Below are 23,550 nucleotides of genomic sequence, written 5' to 3' on the forward strand. Positions count from 1 at the left end.
GTGACCAGTGGTATCTTACTATAGTTTTATCTCTGCATTTCCCCTGATTACTAATGAAGTTGAGCACCTTTACATATGTTTTATGGCTATTTGGATATTCTCAGTTGTGAAATACTTGTTCAAAATTCTTGTGCACATTTTTCTATTAGATTGTCTATTTCTTATTAATGTTCTAAATATTTGAACAATAGCAATTAAATGTGTTCAAATAGCTTCTCCTATTCTGAGTTTTGTTTTTCTGTTATCTTGTTTTTTTTGAGACAGTTTCGCTCTGTCGCCCAGGCTAGAGTGCAGTGGTGCCATCTCGGCTCACTGCAAGCTCCGCCTCTTGGGTTCACACCATTCTCCTGCCTCAGCCTCCTGAGTAGCTGAGACTACAGGCACCCACCACCGTGCTCGGCTAATTTTTTGTATTTTTAGTACAGATGGGGTTTCATCGTGTTAGCCAGGATGGTCTCGATCTCCTGACCTCATGATCCGCCCACCTCAGCCTCCCAAAGTTCTGGGATTGCAGGCATGAGCCACTGTGCCCGGCCTGTTTTTCTATTATCTTTAATGATATCTTTTGATGAGCAGTTGTTCCTAGTTTTGATGTAGAAAATCTATCAGTTTTTCTGTAAGGATTATTGCTTTGTGTCCGGTTTAAGACTAGGATCCAGAAGTCAAGAAAATATTCTATATTCACAAAGGCCTGTAATCTATCTGAAATTAACCTAGAGTATATGAGATGGAGCAAAATTTAATTGTGCCAGGACCATGTGTTGAAAAGACTGTTCTTGCCAAGTGTGATTCCTATAACATCCCCATTTAACTCACCTTTTGGGCTTGTCCAGAATCAAGTTGGTCTTAGAGGATAAGTGCAGATTATCAAATAAAAATAGCTAGTGGCTCTAATTACAGTTGTTCTTCCAAATGTAGTCTTATACTGAAGCAAATCAACATACCTCTGGGTACTTGATATCTAGCTCTTGATTTGGCAAATGCTTTTTACTCTATATTAATTTGCAAAGGCCACTAGAAGCAACCACAGCCACAAAATTCCACTTTAGGACTATATCTTACTTTAGGACTCTATCAACTTTCTGAATCTGTGTCATAAACCAGTATTCAAGGACTTCATTCATTTTAACATCTCACCAAACATGCTGATTGAACCTGGTGAAAAGAATGTAGCAAACACCCTAAATGCCTTAGAAGACACTTATCAGAGGGAGGGAGATAAACCCCAAGAAAATTTAGAAGCCAGTTACCTAAGTGAAGTTTTTAGGGGTCTAGTGTTTTAAGGTATATCCCAGAATATTCCAGTGTGAAAGGTTACTTACCGTACCTTGTACTCCTACCATTAAGTTATGATGTTTCCTAGGTATCTTTGGATTTTGGTGGCAATATATCCCATATTTGAATGTATACTGTAACCTATTTACTGATTAATTCTTGGAGTTGCCTATTTTGAGTGGGGCCCAGAGCAAAATAATAGGCTACACATCCAGACTGTGATGAAACTGCCCTGCTACTTGGGCTTTATGATCCTTAAGATCCAGTGGTGCTCAATATAGTTATGGCCTATAATGATGCTATATTAGAGAACTCACAAGCCCAACAGAGCCTTAAGATTTTAATCAAAGCCATGCCCTCTTCTGCAAATAATTATCCTTTTTTTTTTTTTTTTTTTTTTTTTTGAGACAGTGTCTCACTCTGTTGCCCAGGCTGGAGTACAGTGGTGTGATCTTGGCTCACTGCAAGCTCCACCTCCTTGGTTGACGCCATTCTCCTGGCTCAGTCTCCCGAGTAGCTGGGACTACAGGCACCCACCACCACTCCCGGCTAATTTTTTGTATTTTTAGTAGAGACAGGGTTTCACCGTGTTAGCCAGGATGGTCTCGATCTCCTGACCTCGTGATCCACCCGCCTCGGCCTCCCAAAGTGCTGGGATTACAGGCGTGAGCCATGGCACCCGTCCCCTTCTTTCAAAAAAGAGCTCCTAGCTTGGTACTGGGTCTTAGATAAAATTGAACAATTGACCATGAGATATCAATTGAACATGGAGCTACATATCATGAACTGGGAATTACTTTATTCATGAAATTGTAAAGTTGGGCCTGTGCAGATGAAGTAATATATATGAGATGAGGCACAAGCGGGTCCCAAAGGTACAAGTAAGCTGCATGATCAGGTGGCTCAGTTATCTATAGTAGCTACTCCTTCTGCACAGCTTCCTCTTTCTCAGTCCACACTGAGGATCTTATGGGGAGTTCCGATAACTTAATAACCAAGGAAGAAAGATTTCAGACCTGATTTATGGGTGGTTCTTCACAATATTCTTCACTTTAGCAATTTCGACTCCAATCTGGAGTGTCTCTGAAAGATAGAAGTCAAGAGAAATTTACTCAGTGGGTAGAACTTTGAGCAGTAATTCTGGTTGTGTACTTTCTCACAGATGCCCTGAGGTATAGATTTACAGTATTTCATGAGCAGCAGCTAACAGGTTGACCAGGAGGTCATAGACTTTGAAGGACAAAATAAAAGGACTAATGAAAAGGAGATCTGGGACAGAGGTATATGAATGGAATTCTCAGGCTGAGCACAAAATGTGAGGATATTTGTGTCCCACGTGATGTTTATCAAAGGGCAACCACCACAGAGAAGGCCTCCATTAATCAAATAGATGAGTTGAATCCTCCAGTGGATGTTAGTCAGCCTCTTTCCCTAGCACCCCAGTGCTTGCTTAGTGGGCTCAGGTACAAAGTAAATATGGCAGCAGGGACGCAGGTTATTCATGGATTCAACAACATGAAATTCCCCTCACCAAGGGTGATCTTGCTAACCTGGTGAGTACCTAACCTGCCAAAAACAAAGACCCATAGTGAGCCACCAAAAAGGCCTCCCCTCCTAAAAAACACCAGCTACCTGGTAGCTGATTCAGTACATTGGACCCCTTCCCTAATGGAAGGGCCAGCAAATTGTCCTTATTAAACTGATACTTCTGGATATGAATCTGAAGTCCCTTCCTATAATACAACCAACTATGATCCTATAGACATGATATCCCTCACAATATAACGTCTGAATCAGAAACTCATTTCACAACAAAATAAATGTAGCAATGGATGAAATTCGTAGGCCTTTCCATGTACCTAATCATCCAGAAGTGGCTGGCTTGGTAGAATAATATAATGACCTGTTAAGACTCAGTTATGCTGGCTGTGGTGGCTCACATCTATAATCCCAGTACTTTGGGAGGCTGAAGCAGGCAGATCACTTGAGGTCAGGAGTTTGAGACCAGCCTGACCAACATAATGAAACCCCATCTCTACTAAAAATACAAAAAAATAGCTGGGTGTGGTGACATGCACCTGTAATCCCAGCTACTCAGGAGGCTGAGGCATGAGAATCATTTGAACCCAGGAGGCGGAGGTTGCAGTGAGCTGACATCGCACCACTGCACTCCAGCCTGGGTGGCAAAGTGAGACTGTCTCAAAAAAAAAACTCAGTTATTAGTCCTGGTGGGAGACAAGCCCCTGAGAGAATTCAGTGCTATTATACAAAATGTAGCATATAGTTTGAACCAGTGATCAGCATACAATTGTATTTCTCCCATTGCCAGAATACATGGGTCCAGGAATCAAGGCATAAAAATAGGACTGATTCCTCTCAGTAGTCTACTTAATAACCCTCTCACAGAATTTCTAATTCTCATCCCTGCAAACTTGGACTATGCTAGTTTACAGGTCTTAGTTCACAAGGAAAGAATGCTTCTACCAAGGCACATAAAATGGTTCAAATGAATTGAAAATTGAGACTGATGCCTAGATATATTAGGTTTCTTATGACGCTAAACTAAAAAACAAAGAGATCCCTGTATTGGCTGGGATGACTGATCTAGATTATTATTACAGATATTGGGTTGCTGCTACACAATGAGGTCAAGGACCCCAGGGGAATCTCTGGACTGCCTCTTAAGACTTATTTAATGGTGAAAATAAGCACCCCAACTGCTAAAGAGTCAGACCCATCCAGAATGAAGATTCAGCTACCCTACTAGGTAAAGAGCACTTGCCAGCTGAAGTGCTGGCCAGGAGCAATGAAAAATTAAGTAGAGGAAGAAGTTACAAATATCAACTACAGCTTCATGACCAGTCAGAAACAAGTACCAAAGTAGTTGTGTAAATGTGCTTCATTGCTTGTTCTAAGTATCTTTGTATATAGTAACTATTTTTTTCCTTCCCCCTCTCAAGCCATAGGAGTATACGAATGCCACTAATACTAGAGATAGTGAACTTTACAGTTTAATCTTCAAGCTACAGAATATCTAGGTGGGATTGTGACTAAACTAGAAGAATTAACACCAATAAGAACAATAGTAACTAGTGGGACTGTTTCTCCCCTTTCTGAGGGAATGGTGAGTTTCGTAAACAACAGAGTTAAATCTACACAGACAGAAGCATAAAACTGTTATTGCTGCATAGAAGTTTAAATATAGGTAGAAGGATGTGTGTGTGGATACTTAATAGCTGAAAGTAAGCATACTGGTTGGTTATTTTCTGTGGGCACTCAGCCCTCTCCCCATTTCACACACACAGTCATCCTTCTGTAGTCAGCTCTGTTCTCCTGAGGCTGAAATTCTGCGATCTACTTTCCCCAGACTTCCTTGCCAGCTTGGTTCCTGTTAGGCTTGTCAATAGAAGGCACTTCTGGGAGATCAGAAGGTAGCACAGATAGCACTGTGATCCTTGTTGGCAGTTGGTATAGCCGCAACAGGGGTGGAGTGATTCCAGATTCGAATGGACCAGAGACAGTGCCTATTAGCAATTTTAGCTCTGGTCTAGGCAGCATTTGAGCAGACTCCAATAGTACAATAGCAGATATAGGCTATTACAACGTCTCCAATAGTGCAATAGCAGATGTAGGCTCTTAGCAGTTTCTAAACTCAGTGTCTCACCCTCCTCCTTTTCTTCTCTTTTATCCAGCCCCACTCCCTCTCCTTTTAACTCTTACAGCCTTTTTAATTTGTAATCAATGTCTGTTTTAAATTTACTGTTTGAAATGCCTAGTTTCTGATTTCCTAACTGGACCTTAACTGATTAACCACCCCTTGAACTCTTACATTTTTCAGTTCCAGAATTTTTCTTTTTTTGAGATAGAGTCTCACTCTGTCATCCAGGCTGGGGTGCAGTGGCACGATCTCAGCTCAGCTCACTGCAACCTCGACCTCCCCAGCTCAAGCCATCCTCCCACCTCAGCCTCCCGAGTAGCTGGGATGACAGGTGCATGACACCACACCCAGCTAATAGTTTATGTATTTTTTGTAGAGATGTGTTTCATCACATTACCCAGACTGGTTTCGAACTCCTGAGCTCAAGCGATCTACGCACCTCAGCCTCCCAAGTTCCTGGGATTACAGATGTGAGCCACCACAACCAGCTTTCTATTGCCTGTTTTTTCTGCTGTTTCTATCTTGTCTCTTCATGTATCCAGTTACCTCTGATCATTTGTGAGATACTGAATTTTAAAATTATTCATAGATATAATTTGAGGCCTTAGGAGGATGTTAGCTTTCTTCAAAGAAGATTTGGAGGATTTGAAAGTATTAGAATCATCCAAGTTGAAGATTTAAGATTTTCTGGACCCACCAGAATTCTCAAACCTTACCTATAGTCTAGGACAATTGGTTTATGTACAGTTCACCTTTATTAACACAGTGTAGTCCTTTGGGGGTCCTAGCTCTTGGCCCCACCTACTTTATCCTCCAGACCCCAAATGTACTCCCTACATCTTCAAGCTGACAAAAATGAACTCGGCCCTTCAGCTAACTATTGCAGGGTGGCAAATGTACCCATAGGAAAAAATAGCCCTAAGTGCTGGGTTTACTTCTCTGGATTCCTCTCCCCTCCAAGATTTAGCCCAGCAATTTTCACTGTCTTATTTACTTTGATTCTTTTAAGAGGATGTTTTATATTTTGTTTTTAGTTTTCTTCAGTGATGAAAGTTCTCTTTCCATCACTGAAGCAGAAGTCTTAATTATCTTTTCATAAGTATCTCAAACTGAAAAGAAAGCAGCAGAGTTTGAGGCAAAAATATAAATGGAAATAATTAAGAGTCTCTTCCTCTAATACTAAAGAAATACCAAAGAGACTCATAGCTTTTTGGTATATAATTTAAAATTTTCTTTTATCCAGAGGTCAAATTACATTTATATCTATTGCTAACTCTGTCAAGGTTTAGTTTTCTATTCTGATGTGTATGTATCTGTGAAAGACTTAGATGTAAACATCTAAGAAAGTAATAATAACCAACACTTTTTAAAAATAATTTTAGCAGATAAAAATATCATTAAGATGGAAAAAATCATTACAGCAAACATTCAAGTTGATCTGATTCAAGCTCTTCTGTAAAGAGTCAAATTTGAAGATGAAAGGCTAAAAGGGCACCAGAAAGCATAAGCAGGAATATATTTTTGCAGAGAAGAGTCAAGGTAAAATATTATTATATCATGATCCCCTCAATCCATCTCAACCATATGGCCAATATTCTCAACTCTATTCTTTTTCATTATTTTAATTTTCACTGAAACTATAGTAAATCAAATGAAGGGGTAATAATAAGCAGTCCCAAATTTTCAAGCCTATTTTCTCAGTTCTGCATACCAGAAGGGTAGCTTCTCCTTGCTATACATGCTCTTGCCATAGAACAATCTAACTACATTTACCAGTTCTCCAAAAAAAAAAAAATCAACACACTAGAATGAGAGTAAACTGAACATCTCCTCATTAAAGAAACCCCATAAAATAATCAACAGAGAGGTATAATTAAATTACAAAGGTACCTGAAAATAAGACAATCAGATTGAACTGACATCGTCACAGAGTATTACTGTCAGGAAACACTGCTCAGCATGCCACATTCTCCTCACTTCCCTCCCCCATCAGTTATAATTACATAATGATATCACTATACTTCATAGGTGGCAGCCAAAGGGATTCACTTGGCCTTTCTTCCATGACTCAGCCCCTTATTTTAGCAGCCCAAGTGAGTTCATGCGTACAAATATCCTTTCTGAGATACAAATGTCTACTTACATTTTTATTACAGATTTTAACACAAGTTTTATCTTATGGCTTCTTCTCTCATTAGGTCATGATAAATATGTTTTACCATGTTTTGACAGATTTCATAAGAAATAAAAAACAGTATTTTTATATAATTTCCTCCATCTTGCAAGCCAGGTTCATTCTGTATGAACATTTCTCTTCTTATCAAACAAGAAGTTCAATTTTCCAAATAAGAATTTTAACTGGAATCAAATCTCTAGTCCTAAGGCTAGCAAGTATCATGCGATTCTAGAACACCCTCAAAAAGCAACTGTAAATCTTGTTCTATAGAACTTTGTATTTAAACAATTTAAGCAATTCCATTAAAAAAAATCAGTGTTATATTTTTCTTAACATTTATTAAAACATTAGACATAAGCTGGATGGGGGAAAATGGTGATCAAATGCTAAAAATTTAAACATAAGAAAAGTAAACATGAAAACAAATCTTTTTTAAAAAATCATTTAATTACAAGAAAATTAGCCAGAAAATTACATAGTTCCAAACAAATATTGTCTATAAAAACAAGTGTTCATTTACCATCTTTTTAAATTTATCTTTTAAATAATGTCTCATCTACTGAACCTAGCCTTTCCTGGCAAACATTAGAATATACAAGTTTTCTTCATGTTTAATATTTCATAAAACAGAACTGGCTTTTGTTCCTGAAGTTAGAATGATGCCTATCATTTTGCTTCAGAGAAACTTTAAAATTGCTCCCTGGTGACTATTTCAATTAACCACTCCCAAAATCCAATGCAAAAACAACAAAAAACACTGCTATTTTACTAAAAGATTCCTGTCTTCCATTTCATTTTACCAGAGCAAGTACAAATTCGGAGAAAAGCTTCTTAAGTCCTGCAGTTTCAAATTCCTTTTGTAATTCATCCAACGCTGAATACTCTTTGACTTCAAATGCCAGAAACCTGCATTATACAAGAGAAACTCATGAATATGCCTAGATTTGTCGAGTATAATTATCGATTCAGTTGCTTTTCCATCTACAATAGTACTAAATTATACCTTTTGTGTTCTGTCTGTACTTTTGTTTCAAACAGTACACTAATCATTTTCTCTTTGCATTTCTTTCCACTTGAGTCCACATCTACTTTGGAGGTTTTCTGAAGAATCAAGTACTCCTAAATAATAAATCAGTACATTAAATACATATCTTACTCTGAATCTCAAAGTCCCAGTTTTAAAGGAGCCATAAACCTGTAGGCTTATTTTCATGCTTAAATACCCCCTTTTTAAATCAAGCAGTAAGAATTTTTATATACTTGTTTTAACATACTTGGCAGAATAATGTAGTGGTGGATACAGGAGTAAAGAACAATATAATCCAACCCCTCAAGTTTAAATCTGGACTGAACTGCCTACTAGTTCTTACTCTGGGCTGGTTACTTAAATCCTCTGTGGCTCAGTTGCCTTCTCCATAAAATGGAATTAATAGCAGGATCTACCTCATGGGGAAGTTGTACTGATTAAATGAGATAATACATGCAAAGCACTAGAGGAGTACCTGGATATAGCACCATGGCACACTTGAGAGCACAAGCCACTGTTCTTATTATTACAAATTCAGCAGCTAAATGACATTACCAGGCACACAGCACTTACCATTCCAAATTGATAGCATCTATAAATACGCACCTATACATCCTCAATCCTAGTACACAATCTTATAAAAATATAAGAGAAATTTACATAAAATGACATTTTAGACAGAGCTGAAAAAAAGATCTCCTAAAAAAGTATTATTTCCCTACATTAGCAGGGTTCTAGTAAACATGAATAAATACTTGTTAATTAATTGATGTTTCAGTCTGAGTAAGAACATCTGCAAAACAGCTGTGTTTAGCCTAATATTCCTGAGCTGGCTTAAAGAGAAATCTGAGCCTTTTAGGTAAAGATAAGCATGAAAATTAATTTGTATTTATTTTTTGTCAGCTACTATTTTAGCCAAAAGGATCAAACGTTATAGATATACTACAAATCACTTTAAAACAAGAGGTTCCTCAGTCAGTCCCAATCCAAGATATGCATTAAATCTGAATTACTGTTGTATCTATATACTTTAACCCAGCACGAGTCTGGTTAACCAAATGCCAAAGCAGTTTTGTGGTAAGAGCCCATCATGAAAAAACTAGGTCATTATTCTACAAATCTTTAAGATTATAGGCTGTTCACACTAAATTTGTCTTAAATAAATTCAAATGTAATTATTCGTGACCTATCTGAAAGTATAAAACCTATTAAGTGATTTGTAGCTCTTCTAATATTTAAAATATAAAAAACAGTTTTCCTCATCTTGTCCCACCTAAAACAGGTCAGATGATTTTAGAATAAGAATCTGAAAAATCTGAAGAAGATGATGATTTTGAAAGCAACTGCTGAGACAAGTCAGGTGGAAAGCAAAAGTTAGGTAGGAGGTGACAAGTTGACAGCCCTAATGATTCTACTTCTACTAACATGAAATCTCAGTTATAACAGACAAGCTCCTCTTTCCAGGTATTATAGATACAAATTAAAGTGTCAGAATGTATTTTTAACAGCCCGAAAGTTACAAATCTTGCAGACTATCCACAAATACACACCTTGCTGTACCTAACTATAGGAAGAAATATTAATATGCACAAACTTTTAGTGCACATTTATAAAATTCAAGCTCATAGCTAATTACAGAAACAAACACCCATGTACCACAGAGCTTTTAAAATAACCTGTCACTTTATTAAGTGACATGATTTTTAAAATGTAATCTTATTCTTCAAGGTTTGCAAGTTTGTACTTGTAATTAGCAGTCAGACATTCTTTAAAAAGAAAAGGAAGATCCATTAAGATGGTAATAATGAAAGCAGAAACATCTTAATAATTAATCTATCCCATTGTTATAAAACACACTTAAAGACACACCATTTTAAGCAGAAAATAGCCAGATTCATACTCAACATTTAACTTTTTGGCACCTTGAGGTTGTTTCTGTCTCCCTGTAGTAAAATCAGTATTATTTTGCCCATGAACATCAGTCTTCCTGTCAGCCTTAAATCTGAAGCCCACTTCTCCACAGTTTTGACATATTTAGTCTTTGCTCTCATGTGATCTAAATGCAAAAGAGTTATCCACAATCCATCATCCACGGTCGTGCTTGTTGAAAAAGTACACTTTTCATTGCCACTGCCAGTTTCTGGTTGGTTGAGGATATGCCTGAGATTCTGCTGAATCCAGAGAACCAGCTCATGAACCATAGGCTCTGACAAAAGGCTCTCTGCTTGCTCAAGTAACTTCTCTTTCACAGTCACACACTGGGCCCTGGTCAACTGTTCAGAGTTAACCGAGATACCAGGTAGACATGAAGGATAATTGACTGGCAAATGGAACACCAATTCCAGAGGTATATCCGCATCCATAAATCCTTCAGCTTTTGTGTGAATTCTGAACACGGTCCCATCTGTCTCTGGAAGGCATCCAAAAATAATCATTAGCTGTACATTATTCAATTTGAATGGAACACTAGCAAGTTCAAACTTTTGTCTCAAATGTCAATTTATTTTTCACGAGAAAACTCTGAGCGATTTTATGAAGGGACACGTAATACTAGGAAAGCTATGATTTACAAATTATTTCCTTCAACCATACACATGTATTCATGTATTCACACACACCAGCACCCAGGACTTAACTGGCATTTCCACTTGCTATCACCCCATTTTTATTAAGTTACCAGAAAGGTTTTTCATCCGATAATTTTTTTTCTAGCCAGACTTAGTTGATAATTCTGAAAATCCCTAATAAACTCATATGAGCTTTCAAAGATACAATACCACGTATATACAAAATCAGTAATTAATTTAAAAATTATACACTAAATCCAACGAAAGTCATTTTATGGGAAGTCCAAGTCAAAGCAAACAATGGAATCCCTTGTGGTTGTAGGGTTGCAGAGAAACTGATGACTGCATGTGACACAGTAACTGCCTGGAATGTTCTCTTCTTATTTCAAATATATTAGTATCAGTGTAATATGAAGGTGGCAAGATGAACTGAAATTGAGTGGACATCAATTCTGCCTCTTCCAGCTCCTAAGAAGGAAGGGGAAAGCACACATAGGATATCATATGAAATCCTCTGCTCTCTTTCAGATTTGCTCGGCTTCACCCTCTGATGTGTTCCACACCACTTCACGCCACTTTTCAAAAAGATGATAAAACGTCAGGCTGAGGAGAACAGAACTGGGTGCAAATAAATCTCTCTGAAGCTAACTTGCCTCTCTCCACCCCTACTTCCCTCTGCACGTGCCTTTGCTTTATTCCTCTGCATGAGAGAAGCAGTCAAATCTTTCCCATTTTCATACCTGGATTGCTGCTCAACAGCCTCAACAACTGAGACCTGAATGTATCCCCATTTTAAAGAACCTAACAGAACATTAAAATTGCTTCCTAGCCTTCTGATTCCACATATATAAAAGCCATTGCTACAGACATTGATTCATACACGACCAGACACATCTGTTACAGAGTTTTTCTTTCATACACTCTTCAGTACCAGCTGCAAGGAACGACTATTTTAGGACATCATCTGGAAACACAGACAGTTAACCGTTATAAAGACTATATGAAAATGATACAATTTATATGTGTATTTCATAAGAAAAATTTTCCAAATCTAAATTTGTACATTCCTCCAAAACCCATCATGTTTCTCAAAACCCTTCTTCTTCTATCTAGTTACTTATTCTTTTTTTTTTTTTTTTTTTGAGACACAATCTCACTCTGTCGCCCAGGCTGGAGTGCAGTGGCATGATCTTGGCTCACTGCAACCTCCGCCTCCCGGGTTCAAGCAATTCTCCTGCCTCAGCCTCCCGAGTAGCTGGGATTACAGTCATATGCCACCATGCCCAGCTAATTTTTGTATTTTTAGTAGAGACAGGGTTTCTCCATGTTAGCCAGGCTGGTCTCAAACTCCTGACCTCAGATGAATTGCCTGCCTTGGCCTCCCAAAGTGCTGGGATTACAGGCATGAGCCACCATACCGGGCCTAACTACTTACACTTTTTAAAAAAATACTTTATTGTTAAAGTAGCCTGCTTATGTTAAAATCGTACATTTCAATATGTAAAACAGACATTACAAATAGAACTGCAGACAACACATGACCATTTAGGCTGAATAAACTTTCTAATAATCATCTAGGGAGTTGACATTCTCTCTTCAAGGAGGAGGAGAACTTTTAAAGATCTTCAATCATTCATCATTCAACAAGCATTCACTGAACACCTATTAAGCTCAAGGCACTGTACTAGTCTCTGAGGGAAAATGACAGGTAAGACACAGATCCCATCATATTGACTCAATCCAGTGTTTCAGAACACGAGAGCAGGGATATATCCCAAGTGATCTTCCTTGACTTCTCTTCTACACCTAAACATTTCTTTATTCATAAATATGCATACATATACATGTACATATAATTTATATAAACATAAATGTCTGTGTTGGTAGATAATTCTCCAGGGATCTGGTGTGGGAGTTCAGTCAGGGTGGAGGGAAAAACTGTAGAGGAAAAATTGTAAAGATAGTTATAGGAAATAGTCACAAACCTTCTTGGAAGGCCGGGGGGTGGTGTTACATAGCTTCAGTAAAGGATTTGGCTGAAAGCAGCCTAATCCTCTTTACCTTGAGTTGATAGCAAAAGAGCAACTAACAAGGGAATGTGGGAGAGTTTACCTAAATAGCTTGTTTACTCATGTGGTCCTAAGACTAACCTTTGATTATCTGTGGGTACATGACTGCTCTCCCCTGGGCGGGGGGGGGGGGTGGCAATGTTAATTACCTTCTAGTGATGTTTACTCATGACCTTTGTCACTTAATCTGTACTAAATAAATGTGAACTTCGCCAGCTTATCGTGGCCTACACTGCAGATTCAGGAGCAGAACCCCCTTAGCCACACTGACAAGTAAAATATCTGTGTCAGTGTATGTCTCTCATCCATCGCTAGGTCAGTGTCTGTGGGTCGGATGCCCACAATCTGGCATTTCTGAATGCCTTCTGAGCAAAGGGCATCAATAACTTTGTACAAGAATATTTGCATAACCGACAGCCTTGGAAGCTAGAGTTTCTCCCTCCAGGTCAGGGGGCAGATTTGTTTCCTAAGCAATATAAGGTAACATACTCCTTCAGGACAAAGATTGAGCAGGATCACTAGCAGCCCCCTCATAAGACCAGAGGGTTCCTAAGCTCACTGCCCCTCAGCTATAACAAAGACCCACTGAGAGCATACTATGCACCTCAGCCTACCTCCACATCACCCCCCTGAACTTGGGGGACAAGGAGAATCAATGTGAACATGAAGCTAATGCTTCCTACTGTGCATTAAGCAGTAACTGTCCAAATCCATCTGAGTTCACTGTCTCCTTACTGGCTGAATCCATGGAAATGTGTTAGTGACCAAGGAACTGCAGTTGTCATTGCTGCCTAGGAACTGCTGGGCCACTTGATTATACTTTTTTTTTTTTTAATCATCTTGCTCTTTTTCACTGTTTTATCTGAGAAAGAAGTGTCTTCCTCCCTTCCACAGGAAACCCTATCACTGGTCTTGTGCTTGTTTTTTGTTTTTGTTTCTTTTTGAGACGGAGTCTCACTCTGTCACCCACACTAGAGTGCAGTAGGATGATCATGGCTCACTGCAGTGTTGACCTCCCGGGCTCAAACAGTCCTCCCACCTCAGCCTCCTGAGTAGCTGAGATTACAGGCATGTACCATCATGCCTGGCTAATTATTATTATTATTATTTTTTGTAGAGATGGGGGCCTTGCTATGTTGCCCAGGCTGGTATTGAACTCCTGGACTCAAGCAATCCTCTCGCATTGGCCTCCCAAAGTGCTCAGATTACAGGTGGTGTGCCACCACACCTGGACAGTGCTTGCATTTTCTATCCCTCCCTCTAATTATTCCTCTCCTCCACTAAGAAAGTATTTATCTTCTCCTTGCATAAAAAAAAAAAATTCAATGCTACTAATTCCCTTAAGCTACTAACCTATCATTCTCTATCCTTTCATCTGCAGTCTTCTTAAAATATAATTCTCTCATCCATTTTCCCACAAGCCACTCTCTCCACAACTACTTGTACTGTGGCTTCCGACATACCTTCTCTCTGAAGCTCCTTTCTCAAACATTACCAATGACCTCCTAATTGCCACTGTGCAAGAAAGAGAAAACTCAGGAGGAGTGGGGTGCTCAAATTCTGCACATTCCCACGAACAGCCTGTCTTGAGGACTGGCCCATGGCTGGCTCCTGAGAGCTGAGCTAAGAGTCCTAGTAACATTCTGCCTGTTAAGAGTGTGGGTTTTATCAGGAGGTGGAGCTTGCAGTGAGCTGAGATCACGTCACTGCACTCCAGCCTGGACGACAGAGCGAGACTCCATCTCAAAAAAAAAAAAAAAGAGTGTAGGTTTTATTTTTTATTTATCCTTTTTTTTTTATTTTTGTATGCCTGAAGTGTTGGACCACACAGTGTCTGATTAAATGATTTAGGCCAACAATGTGATTTATGGTGAATCTTCTTGCTCTAGAGACTGGAGTCTGAGAAGCTGAAACGAGTCACATAGGTATTACATGCTGCCAAGATTGACGCCCAATTAAAATTCTGACAAAGAGGTTCAAATGAGGTGTCCTGGCTGGGAACACATGTCACATGTTGTCACACATGATTGCTAAGAAAATTAAGCATGCCTGTGTGACTCTACTGGAGGAGACACCTGGATACTTGCTCCCAATTTCTCCTGGACTTCATTCCATGCAACTCTTTGCTGATTTTAGTCTGTATTCTTACGCTGCAATAAACTACAACCATGAATGTAACAGTTTTTCTGGGTCCTGTAAGTGCTTCTGGCAAGTCACTGAGTGTGAGGGTGCTTTGGGCACCCCTGACATAGCCACATTCCGTGGCCTTTATCCAATCCTACCCTTCTATAGCATCTGAACCTGCTGAACCAATCTCAAAATTCTCTCTTCCCTTACCTCCCAGACATCACAGTGTCCTGGTTCTTTTCCTATATCCCTGCTCATTGCTGCACTGTTTTTTCTACTTTTCCTAAACCCCTAAATGACAGGCATTCTGTAAAGCATAATTCCAAAAACAACTTTCTTCCTCCAGTTATCCAGGCATTTTTTTTTCTTTTTTTTTTTTTTGAGACGGAGTCTCGTTCTGTTACACAGGCTGGAGTGCAGTGGTGTGATCTCGGCTCACTGCAACCTCCGCCTCCTGGGTTCATGCAATTCGCCTGCCTCAGCCTCCCGAGTAGCTGGGATTACAGGCACCCGCCACCACACCCAGCTCATTTTTGTGTTTTTAGTAGAGACGGGGTTTCACCATGTTGGCCAGGCTGGTCTCAAACTCTTGACCTCAGATGATCCACCCGCCTCGGCCTCCCAAAGTGCTGGGATTACAGGTGTAAGCCACCACACCTGGCCTAGGCATAAAATCTTAAAGCTGCCTTCGACTCTTTTTTTTCCCTCCTTCTTTCATACTTAGCATTCAACTGCCAAATCCCACAAGTCCTCCAGAATTTCTCTCCCTTCCACCCTCCTAATTCAGGCATTTCTCTGGCTTCTGCAATAGTGGTCTCCTCGCCGCCTGCCTCTCCCCACACCAAATTATCCCAATACCACTCTCCCAGACTGAAATGAATTACAAATTCCTCCATGCAACGCCTAGGGCCAGCCTACCACTCTGACTTCCTCTCTCCTCACTCTTTGCTTCAACTACCCATTTTATACCATGTCCTCAGTCTTGGGTGTCCCATCTCTGCCTCTTGCTCCCATTATCTCCAAGAAGGCCCTTAACTTTCTGTCTACTAAAAGTTTGTCCAGTTCCACAGTTCCTCCCTAAGTCCCACCTAATGACTTCCATGGTATTTCAAACTTATTTTATGGTATTTTCATGCCCAGAATTATTGTGGTTAAACTAAATTAACATTTTTTCCAGCACTGAAATATCTTGATTTTCTTTTTAAACAACAACCAAAATGGGGGGATACAAAAAACTTAAATTTTACAGTCATACAGCTCTTGGAATTGTGCTAGTAGTTTGTAATCATGGATCTCACAGGTGCAGAAATCCCTGGTACCTGTGGTAAATAATGGGCCCAAAGATGTGTACATTCTGTTCCCCACAAGCTGTGAATATGCTCCCTTACATGGCAAGAGGGCCTCTGAAGACATGATTAAGTTAAGGATTTCGAGAGGGGGGTATTTCCTGGATTACCCAGGTGAGCCCTGAATGTAATCACAAGGGTCCTTATGAGGAGGAGACAGAGATTTTACCACAAAAGAAAGCAATGTATCCACACTGAAGCAAGATGCTATGCTGCAAACTTTGAAGAATCCTTTTCTGATCAAAACCCTGAGACCCACAGTGTTCTCTAACCTGTGCCATATAAACACCTACCGGGTCCTCTCTAGTGCAGGGAACCACATGAAAGAAACATGTTGGTAGTCCAGGGGAAAAGTCTTGAAAAGCTATTGAGCCGGCCATGTCAGTCCTTACCAATTTTCATTTTTCTCTGTTATTTTCTGGTCCTAGTCAGCAAACAGAATAGCAATGGGTGAAACTCCTGACTTTCACCTTAGAAAACTGTGACCCTCAGACTAGTTATATATTCGGAAGAAAACTGCCTTAGTTCTTTTAAGAATTGGAAAGGATTAGCATTCTTCCTAATTGGCCTTGGTAAATCCCCCTGCCCACCTACACATACACTGTAGCTGCAAAATAAGATTGTACAAAATGATACTGTCATCTCTACAAGAAACTGAAAAGCCCAATAACATACTCCATTCTTCTGGTATTTAATGTGGCAATAAAATGACATACTTTTAAAAACTCACTTTCTCCCAAAAACTCTAGAAGTATGTATTTTACTCTTCCATTTCTCATCTGCTTGACATTGTACAAGCAATTAAACTGGCTCCTTTCTGCCTCAGAATTTTTCATATAACACATGCACTGTAAGTCTGATTTTTTGTTTTCTTTTTTTGCCATAATAAAAAAGAAAACAAAGTTGCCCCTATCTGCTTTAAGGTTATTAACAGCTTAGAAACAGTGATTAGCAGAAAAATAATTATGCTCTAAATCTAATACTAATCTCTGCCCCTCCTTAGCCCCCCAAAACTTTAGTTAATAAGCTTAATTCACAAACTGATCATTCTCAACAAATATCTATGCCCTAGAAAACTTAAGGCTTGCCCCAGAAAACTAAAATCTCCCTAAGTCCAAGGCTATTTTCATGTATTCTAAAGACCCTACCAACAGATGTAGGTCTTGTCCTCTGGTTGAAGTTGATATAAATTGACTACTTGTTGTTTCTAACCAAATCATTCTGTCTTATAGTAAGTGTATCATCTTCATACCTAAAACACAAACTGAAACAGGTTTCAAACCTTATGCTTCCTTATAAACATCCGAAAGTATGCTGCTAACCGCATTCCAAACAGAAATTCAAACTAGAGAAACTAAACTTTTAGAACTCCAAGTTCACACTAATGCTATTTTTAAGGTTTCATTCTACTTAATAAAATACAACACACAACAGAAACTCTATAAATGCAGTCAAATAACAGAAGACACTTTTAAAAAAAGGTAAAATTTAAGAGAATGGGTTCTTCAGGATTCACTAAGAGCCCATTAAGAAATTATTTACATACCATATACATCTGACTTTCCCTACACTTGTATTTTTTTTCCTTTGCAACTGTTGTATATCCTCAACATACAACTTTGAAGAAAACCACAAAGAAACCTCCAGCACCCTCTCATACTTGGTAAGACAAGACTGTCTCTTCTTGCTCCCAGGCAGCTCCCAGGCAAGCATACACCAGTGCTTGTTTTATGCTTCAGTTGGATTTTTACATAAGTTTCAATGTAGCTTCAGAAAAAAAAAAAAACAAACTAAAAATAAATGAAGCTAAAAGTAGCAATCTCATCGGTTTTATAGAAGTCAGCTCAATACTGACAATCAGCAGAAAACCGAGCTGAGCAGATTTAGAGGGGTCAATGTGTGACAGTCATGATTCATTTTATAAGAGGGCCCAAACTAATTTGAACATTAGTGTTGATAAAATGCAAAAATTCACTCTGCAGCTTCTGTGAAAACCTATTACATGATATTGGGTTCTCCCATCTTACAACTTTTTTATCTGTGAGATTCTTTCCAGAAGCACAACTCCCACATATAATGAACATTGACTAGGCCAGGCGCGGTGGCTCACGCTTGTAATCCCAGCACTTTGGGAGGCCCAGGCGGGCGGATCACGAGGTCAGGAGGTCGAGACCACGGTGAAACCCCCTCTCTACTAAAAATACAAAAAATTAGCCGGGCGTGGTGGCGGGTGCCTGTAGTCCCAGCTACTCGGAGAGGCTGAGGCAGGAGAATGGCGTGAACCCGGGAGGCGGAGCTTGCAGTGAGCCGAGATTGCGCCACTGCACTCCAGCCTAGGCGACAGAGCGAGACTCCGTCTCAAAAAAAAAAAAAAAAAAAAGAAAGAAAAAAAAATAATGAACATTGACTATGGCCACATAATCTGTGTCACTCAATTTCCTCATCAGGAAAATGGCAATACAATACCAATCTCATGCCTCTCATAGATCCACACATAAATGCACATACACTCCCCTTTGGGATTGTTCTGAACATAAGTTGGCTCACACTCATGTGTTTTCTCTGGGTGCTCATTATTACTCTCTCTGGACAAGTATTTCCTTGCTTTCCAAGAACTATTTTCCTGATGCAACAGCCCCATCTCTCTATTAAGGAGCATGATGCAGTGCAAAGGCCCATACACCTGGAGCCTGGTGGTTATTTAACCAGTCTGAGTATCAGTTATCTTCTCTGTGAAGTAAGACCAATAGTACCCCTCATCAAGTAAGATGCATTTAAAGTATCACGTACATGGCAGGTCACCCCATCAAATCTGGCACCTAGACTGACTACAATGCATAGAGAAAAACAGAATATCCCTAATGTGGTCTATCCACAGCCCTCCCTTGTAGATGGGAGTGTAGGGACTTATTTATTGCACCCGTAAGAGATGGTTATGCCTCTTACTAGAAGCTTACTATAACCATTGGAAAGAGATCAAAAGGCAGATAAAATCCCCTGAAATTCTCAGCATAAAAGTAGTCCAGCTAAATGGAATCCAATTATTTAGCTTCTTCAATCTTACGGCCTTAATAGTTGATCCTTGGGTTAGCAGTCTGAGTCTTGCTGGGTTATCTTGTTAGCAGGAATGTAATTCCTCTGCAACATTCTCCTGATTCCAGCGGCAATCAAGTGTGTACCCTCCAACCCAAACTGACAGTGACGGTGAGTGGTAGCCAGCAGTCTGCTGCATGTTTACTGTGGTCTGTTAAAGAAGTCCTTACTTTGTAAAAAGATGTTAGGAAAATCATGGAAAAAAAAAAAGGCCTTACCTTACCCTTAATTCCCAGTTGTGAACATCAAACATCCCCATTTCAATCACTGAATTATTCTACCTCTCAGCAACAAAATGTCCTAAGTTGTTACACTGAATTCTTTTATAATTCAATTACTTATTGATGCCAGAACACTGAATTAAATTAATTAGGAGGCATGGCTTGAAAGTCATGCTCAATTTAACAGCAGATAAAGGGTCTACAGTGTTCTCAAGATTAAGAAACTGTTTTCTTTCTATGCTTACATTTTTGGGTTTTCTCTGACCCTTCAGCAGTGTTTTATGCTCAGCTGTGTACTAATAACCCAGACCATTACCAGTTCTTTAAGGTGTGATGGGAAATTGCAGGTTCATTTTTCCAGGATATTCCCAACTGAGCCATAATAAAGGAATTTAGGAAAACTGATGATCTCTTCAAATAGCTGCCTCAGGCAGAAGTAATTATCAATAAAGAGAACAGTGGAGACAGAGAGGGAGATGGTGAAGAATTATCCAATCAGAAGAGGGATGACAAGAAAACACTAAAAGTGAGTAAATCCCTTCATATGGATTTGTTTCAAAAGATACAAGTCAGGCTGGGCACTAAAAAGAAAGCAACTCCATTACACTAATAGGTACATAGTGCCTGGAACATAACAGTGCCCAATGAGTGGATGTGAGTGGATGAATGCAAGAAGGAATAAATGGAACTCCCTGTCCCTCAGTGAATAACACACCCGATGGATATCATGAAGGATCTTAATCTTAAATGGTTTTCTCACAATATGCAGCCCATTTTTAGACTTTTTTTTTTTTTTTTTTTTCTGAGACACAGTTTCACTCGTTACCCAGGCTGCAGTGCAATGGTGAGATCTTGCCTCACTGCAACCTCCGCCTCCCAGGTTCAAGTGATTCTCCTGCCTCAGCCTCCTGAGTAGCAAGGATTACAGGTGCGTGCCACCACACCCAGCTAATTTTTGTATTTTTAGTAGAAATGGGGTTTCACCATGTTGGCCAGGCTGGTCTCAAACTCCTGACCTCAAGTGATCCGCCTGCCTCAGCCTCCCAAAATGCTGGGATTACAGGCGTGAGCCACTGTGCCAGGCCTAGACTACCTTCTTAAAGGTTAACCAATTTATGGTCAGAAAGCCAATTTTAATAGTAGCTACAATATAACATTATAACGATAAATCTCATGTCCCAAACATGTACATAATGTATCTATCTGAAAGCTAAGTGAAAACTGAGTCACTTTCTCATACATGGCAGTGTTTTTTGTTTGTTTGTTTGTTTTTACTCAATAGAAGCCACATACAGGGACAGTAAGTTTCACCTATCATCAAAAAATAGTCAAAAGAACCTCTCTACACTGTAAGCTCCTAGAGGCCATGGGTAGCGGTGTCTCTGAAACCCTGACAAAATCTGCAGGCAGCAGGGATTCAATAAATGTGGGCTAAATGACTAATAAAGCCCTCAAGAGCTTGTTTAAAAAAAAGTATCAGAAGGCCAGGCACCTGTGGCTAACGCCTGTAATCCCAGCACCTTGGGAGGCCAAGGCGCGCAGATCACGAGGTCAGGAGATTGAGACCAGCCTGGCCAACATGGTGAAACCCCGTCTCTACTAAAAATACAAAAAATTAGCCAGTCGTGGTGGCAGGCGCCTGTAGTGCCAGCTACTCGGGAGGCTGAGGCAGGAGAATGCTGTGAACCCAGGAGGCGGAGCTTGCAGTGAGCCAAGATCCCACCACTGCACTCCAGCCTGGGGGACAGAAAGAGACTCCGTCTCAAAAAAAAAAAAAAAAAAAAAGGCCGGGCACAGTGGCTCACGCCTGTAATCCCAGCACTTTCGGAGGCCAAGGCGGGCGGACCACGAGGTCAGGAGATCGAGACCATCCTGGCTAACAAGGTGAAACCCCGTCTCTTCTAAAAAAAAAAAAAAAAAAAAAATACAAAAAATTAGCCGGGCGTAGTGATGGGCACCTGTAGTCCCAGCTACTCGGGAGGCTGAGGCACGAGACTGGCGTGAACCCGGGAGGCGGAGGTTGCAGTGAGCCGAGATCGCGCCATTTCACTCCAGCCTGGGCGACAAAGCGAGACTCCATCTTAAAAAAATAAAAAATAAATAAAATAAATAAAAATTAGCCAGGCATGGTGGCACGCGCCTGTGATCCCAGCTACTGGGGACGCGGAGGCTGCAGTGAGTTGAGATGGATCCACTGCACTCCAGCCAGGGCAACAGAGCGAGACTCCACCTAAAAAAAAAGTATCAGAAAAGCAATCAACTTGGAAATAGAATGCGGATAAAGTTGAGGTTGAGCACTGGATAAATTAAAAAGTTCAGTCAACAAACATTTACCAACTACCTACCATGTGCCTGGGCGGCACCGTTCCAGGTGCCTGGAGTTATTACCAAACAGACCCTGCCCTCCTGCAACTTAAGACGTACAAATACCCGTGTAGAGTTAAAACCCGGGAGTGCTCCCGGGGGGCCTAGGGCTTAGGAAGGACACAGAACAACGAGGGGGCGTCAGCAAAGGCTTCTTTATAGGGTGAGATCTGAGGGTTGGGAGGCTGGGGGAGGGCCTGGGGACGCGCACGCAGGGGCCCCCGGCTCCGGAAGCAGGACCGGCGGCAGAGGCCCCAGTGGGCCGCGCCGCTCTCTTAGTGTTTCTGGGGTCGCCTCACACTCCCTCCCGCTGCGACACCACTCCGGCTTCTGGGGCGTGTCACTCCATCATTCAACTAACCCGGTCCCCATACGTGGGTCCAGGCGGGGTGCCCAGGCTCCGTGGTGGGGAGGAGCCGCAAAGCGAACGCGGATGGCCCCTGAGGGCGCCCTGTCCCTCCCGCTCGGGGGTAGTCACCTGAGCGGCTCAGCACCTCCCACTCGTGGGGACCGCAGAAAATCGCGGCCAGGGCCGAGAGCTCCTCCCGCACGGGCTCCGCCATGGCTGTGGGCCCCGCCGCCTCAGCGCTTCCCCTTCCGCTGCCGCTGCCGCCGCCGCCGCCGCCGCCTCCACCGGCCAGGAGCAGCACTGCCCGCGGCCACCCGGGGGCGCCCGCGCCACCGCAGCCGGGCGGGACGGGGTCGGGGCGAGACGGAGCTGGGGCGGAGCGAAACGGGACGTGGGCGGGGCGAGACGGGGCCAGGGCCAGGGTAGACGGGGCGGGCGGGGCCCTTAGAAGTTCCGCCCAGAAGCTTCTGCTCATTAACTACAGACGCGAAGCTCAGCCCCTCGGTTTGGGGATTTTCCTGGAGGCCGAGGTCCTGCGCCTCTGTCTGCACCCAAGGCGACCGCCCAGCTTACCCTCGGCTCTTCTGAGCACAGGGAGGCCTCCCAGCAAAGCCTGAAACCCTCTAAGTTTAGCTGCAGGCTTCGAACCTCGACCGTCCCCGCCGAGCCTTGGGCTGCTGAGGTGGGGATGAACTGGGCGAAAGGCACTTGGGAGTTAGGAAGAAACAAACAAGCAGGGAAGTGACCGGGAGACAAGGTGAGACTTTGCCCGGCTCAGGTGTGAACTGAGTGTTGGAGATAACCACAGTTAACAAAATAAACAAAATTCTTCGCCCCCGTGGAGGTGTTAGCAACCCTGGTGTCTGGGAAGCCCGGAAGAGGCCTGGGTTAGTAACAACCTCCAGGATGCCCTCCGAACTGGTTGGTACTGGCACCGGGACTCTAGACAAGGTCCAGATTCCCGGGCCCTTCCCCTTACAGGTGCAAAAAGGGAGGGTCAGGACCTGCCAGTCCTGGCTTTAGGATGTTGACTGGGCGGACCTGGACTCATGGGAACTGTGCGCCAAAGTCCTGGGAGCAAAGTGTCATAACGCTCCTCGTTTGTCTCCTGCCTTCACAGGAGACAGCCCTGCTTCAAGCGGCCAGTGGGAATCCTTGGCCATTGGGGGTGTGATCCAAGAATGTAAAGGCTAGCTTTTCAGTGTTTTCGATTTCATGATATTCGATGCATACAATACAATGTGACTCTTGAAGCTTAATAATCAAATTATCATTATT

General features: G+C 41.4%; 1 protein-coding gene across 4 annotated transcripts; it reads right to left on the minus strand.

The window, feature by feature from the left end:
• Positions 1–1,926: 1,926 nt before the first annotated feature.
• Positions 1,927–22,539, minus strand: RWDD3 (RWD domain containing 3). Of its 4 annotated transcripts, XM_032155301.2 has the most exons (5): positions 22,402–22,539; positions 10,059–10,546; positions 8,113–8,228; positions 7,910–8,015; positions 1,927–2,358 (listed from the first exon to the last, which is right to left on the minus strand). In XM_032155301.2, exons 1-5 carry the CDS (start codon positions 22,484–22,486, stop codon positions 2,323–2,325), a joined length of 831 nt encoding a protein of 276 aa, XP_032011192.1. In that variant the 5' UTR covers positions 22,487–22,539; the 3' UTR covers positions 1,927–2,322. The 4 variants fall into 4 exon arrangements, with proteins under 4 accessions (XP_032011192.1, XP_032011193.1, XP_032011195.1 ...); XM_032155302.2 differs by lacking the exon at positions 1,927–2,358 and having other exon boundaries at positions 7,536–8,015; XM_032155304.3 differs by lacking the exons at positions 1,927–2,358; positions 7,910–8,015 and having other exon boundaries at positions 8,152–8,228; positions 10,106–10,546.
• Between the last annotated feature and the right edge of the window lie 1,011 nt (positions 22,540–23,550).

Source organism: Hylobates moloch, unplaced genomic scaffold (genome assembly GCF_009828535.3).
Source record: "Hylobates moloch isolate HMO894 unplaced genomic scaffold, HMol_V3 SCAFFOLD_5, whole genome shotgun sequence".
Taxonomy (NCBI): domain Eukaryota; kingdom Metazoa; phylum Chordata; class Mammalia; order Primates; family Hylobatidae; genus Hylobates; species Hylobates moloch.

Coding starts and splice junctions, on each gene's coding strand:
- RWDD3 (XM_032155301.2), bottom strand. CDS start 22,486: ATGGCGGAGCCCGTGCGGGAGGAGCTCTCGGCCCTGGCCGCGATTTTC. Junction 8,229..10,058: donor GAGACAGAAACAACCTCAAG/GTGCCAAAAAGT, acceptor TTTATTATTTAG/GAGTACTTGATTCTTCAGAA. Junction 8,016..8,112: donor GTACAGACAGAACACAAAAG/GTATAATTTAGT, acceptor TGTATAATGCAG/GTTTCTGGCATTTGAAGTCA.